The 2,500-nt window shown below is 43.6% G+C and overlaps 1 protein-coding gene across 1 annotated transcript in view; it reads left to right on the top strand.

Annotated features, from left to right (window-relative positions):
• lef1 (lymphoid enhancer-binding factor 1) overlaps positions 1–2,500 on the top strand; it is a 63,258-nt gene that overhangs the window by 31,365 nt on the left and 29,393 nt on the right. The window contains exon 4 of the mRNA XM_084073353.1: positions 576–708. Within this exon, the coding sequence (XP_083929479.1) occupies positions 576–708 (133 nt within the window). The remainder of the gene's footprint in view (positions 1–575; positions 709–2,500) is intronic.

The raw sequence follows: 2,500 nt of genomic DNA, 5'->3' as shown, positions 1-2,500 counted from the left end.
GTACCATTAATGTTCACCCCACATCTATAAGGAAGCTCTGTAAACGGCACACTAAGACCACCCGTACAGCACGGTGTGTACGCCGTGGAGAACCTACTGTAGATCATGTGACGGCAGAGGGGAGCGGAGACCATTTTAAAAAGCCTCAGCACACACCCGTTATAGAGGAAGTACAACGGGAGGAAGCTGGTTAAATAATCTTGAGTTTTTTTTAAACACTGTTGTTTTTTGTTATGATGCATTTCAAATGGTGCAGCCAACAGTTGCAGCTGTTGCATGAAAAATGATGTGTTTCAAACCGTTTCCCCTATAATACATCAACTCGTCGGTGGTGCTTCAAATGAGGTTAACTTTTTCATCGATCCTCCTAACACAGTGTTGTACCCCTACATCTCGCAAATAATAGACAGATGGTTGGAATAAAAAACGGTCTGTCAACTGCTACACTATCTGTCAACTGGTTTTGGTCTGTTCTTCCATGGTCCAGCAATGTTCCAGTGGTCTAGCTGTCACACTGCCTCCATAACACATTTGATGCCGAAGCGTTAAAATAATGGCTGTCTTTTTCTCCACAGTCCAACAAAGTTCCAGTGGTGCAGCCCTCCCATGCAGTCCACCCCCTCACCCCGCTCATCACATACAGTGATGAACACTTCGCCCCGGGCCCTCACTCTGGACACCACCCGCAGGATGGCAACAACAAACAAGGTACTATTTTAAGCCATTTCTGTGGGAGGGGAAGACATGCAACACAGGTCTCCACCTGGAATCGAACCCACGATCCTTTGAACGTGTGGCTGACACATTATCCAGTAAGCCAGCATGCTGAGATTCATTTAATTTAGTTAAACTTTTATTCTGTGCTCAAACTTAAAAGGTTAGTGGTTAAAAAAGAAATATGGTGAATAGTTCAGTTCGATGATATAAAAAAAGACTTAAAATAACAGACAAATGACTGTTCTTTTTTGCTGGTGATATAAATAAAAATCCGAAGGGCCCTAAAAATAAAAACATCACCTCAATGTGAAGTGCACAAAAGAAACCAAAGCTGAAGATGACAAGCAGAGACAGAATGTTAAAAAGGATAACAGAAGCCAAATGACAGCAGAGATGTCATTTACACACTGTCAAAGTGAAGCAGGGTAAGAAAAAGCTGTATTTCACAAATGGGAACGGTTCATATGCAAAACGTGATGACATGAAACCTCAAAGTCCTCTCTTCTCATACGACAAACTCCAGTCTGAAGTTATAACTGGATCATAGAAGTCGGTACTGTACTCACATTTCCCCAACGCCTTCATGTAATGTAATTATTAGGTGAGCCGTGAAGCAATTGCAAACTATTGACGCTGTCTGTCTGTGTCTACATTATGTAGATTGCTGACTCTTTCTGCAATCAAATCATAACACAAGCCCATGAATCTCTAACTCAAAATCTGACATAATTACAATTACATACTGTAGTGTGTGGTGCAATTTGTTCAAAATGAAGAATTTCACTCATTAATTACACATTGTATACATAACTTATGAACTATTCGTCATATCCGTATAGAATGGTGCGACTGAGTGCATCACTTCCCTGTGTTGTTTCATTGATGACGTAAGATAATTATTAAAATGTATGTTTTGTGGCTTAACTATGCATACCTCTAAATTGCCCTTGTTAGTAGTACTAGAAAGAGAGAGGGGGGGCGAGGGCAGAGAGAAGGGGGTGACTTGTAACCCAGCCAGGGAGCTGAGCTGCCAATGCGGGGCTCCGGGACCTTTCTATTTGACGTAAATGTGTTTAAGTGACTGGAAAGAAATGGTAGCAAGAGGGCATGCCATCTGACAGACATGGTTCATAAGCCGGGATTCGAACCTATGTCCTCATCACAGCCAGTTCTGTGTCTGTGTGGTGAAGTGTGCTGGGCGGCTGAGCCACCCAGGCACAACATGCATTTCCCAACATAAAACAGCTCTTTATGACAGCTTCCCAGAAGTGTGCCGTCCCTCTCCTCTCTCTGAGGAGTAGCATCAAGGCCATAACTCTGACAGCTCCAGAGGAACACTTTAGAGGAGCTTCTCAGAAAGCTGGAGTGGGCTTTGGCAGCCTCTTCACAAGCACGTGAAAAAGAGTGCTCTCCCGCACCCTTATTCCCCCCCGTGGACGCTATTCCGGCTGCTATTTGAAAAGTGGAGCTGGAGAGGGGAACGAGCAGACAGGATGATAATGGAGGTAAAAGGAGGTTGCAGTTCTGAGGGACCGGCTATAAATAACAATGTAAAATCCAACACAGGAGGGACACTGGAGGATTGGATCAAGGGAAATTAGGAAGTCTGAGGAAATGGCGCTCGCTCGGTGCATGTCAGAGATATCGAACTCACGAGACACATTCAGAGAAATCAAACAGTTGAGACTGAAATGTGGAGGGAAAGAATTATTTTTAATGGCGAACTGAATAAAAACTATCTTTGCAAGTGTATGCATGTACACACACACACGTGCGCACACAC

The sequence above is a fragment of the Gymnoscopelus microlampas genome, assembly GCF_963454915.1.
Source record: "Gymnoscopelus microlampas genome assembly, chromosome: 2".
Classification (NCBI taxonomy): Eukaryota; Metazoa; Chordata; class Actinopteri; order Myctophiformes; family Myctophidae; genus Gymnoscopelus; species Gymnoscopelus microlampas.
This window is presented reverse-complemented; position numbering and strand designations above follow the sequence as displayed.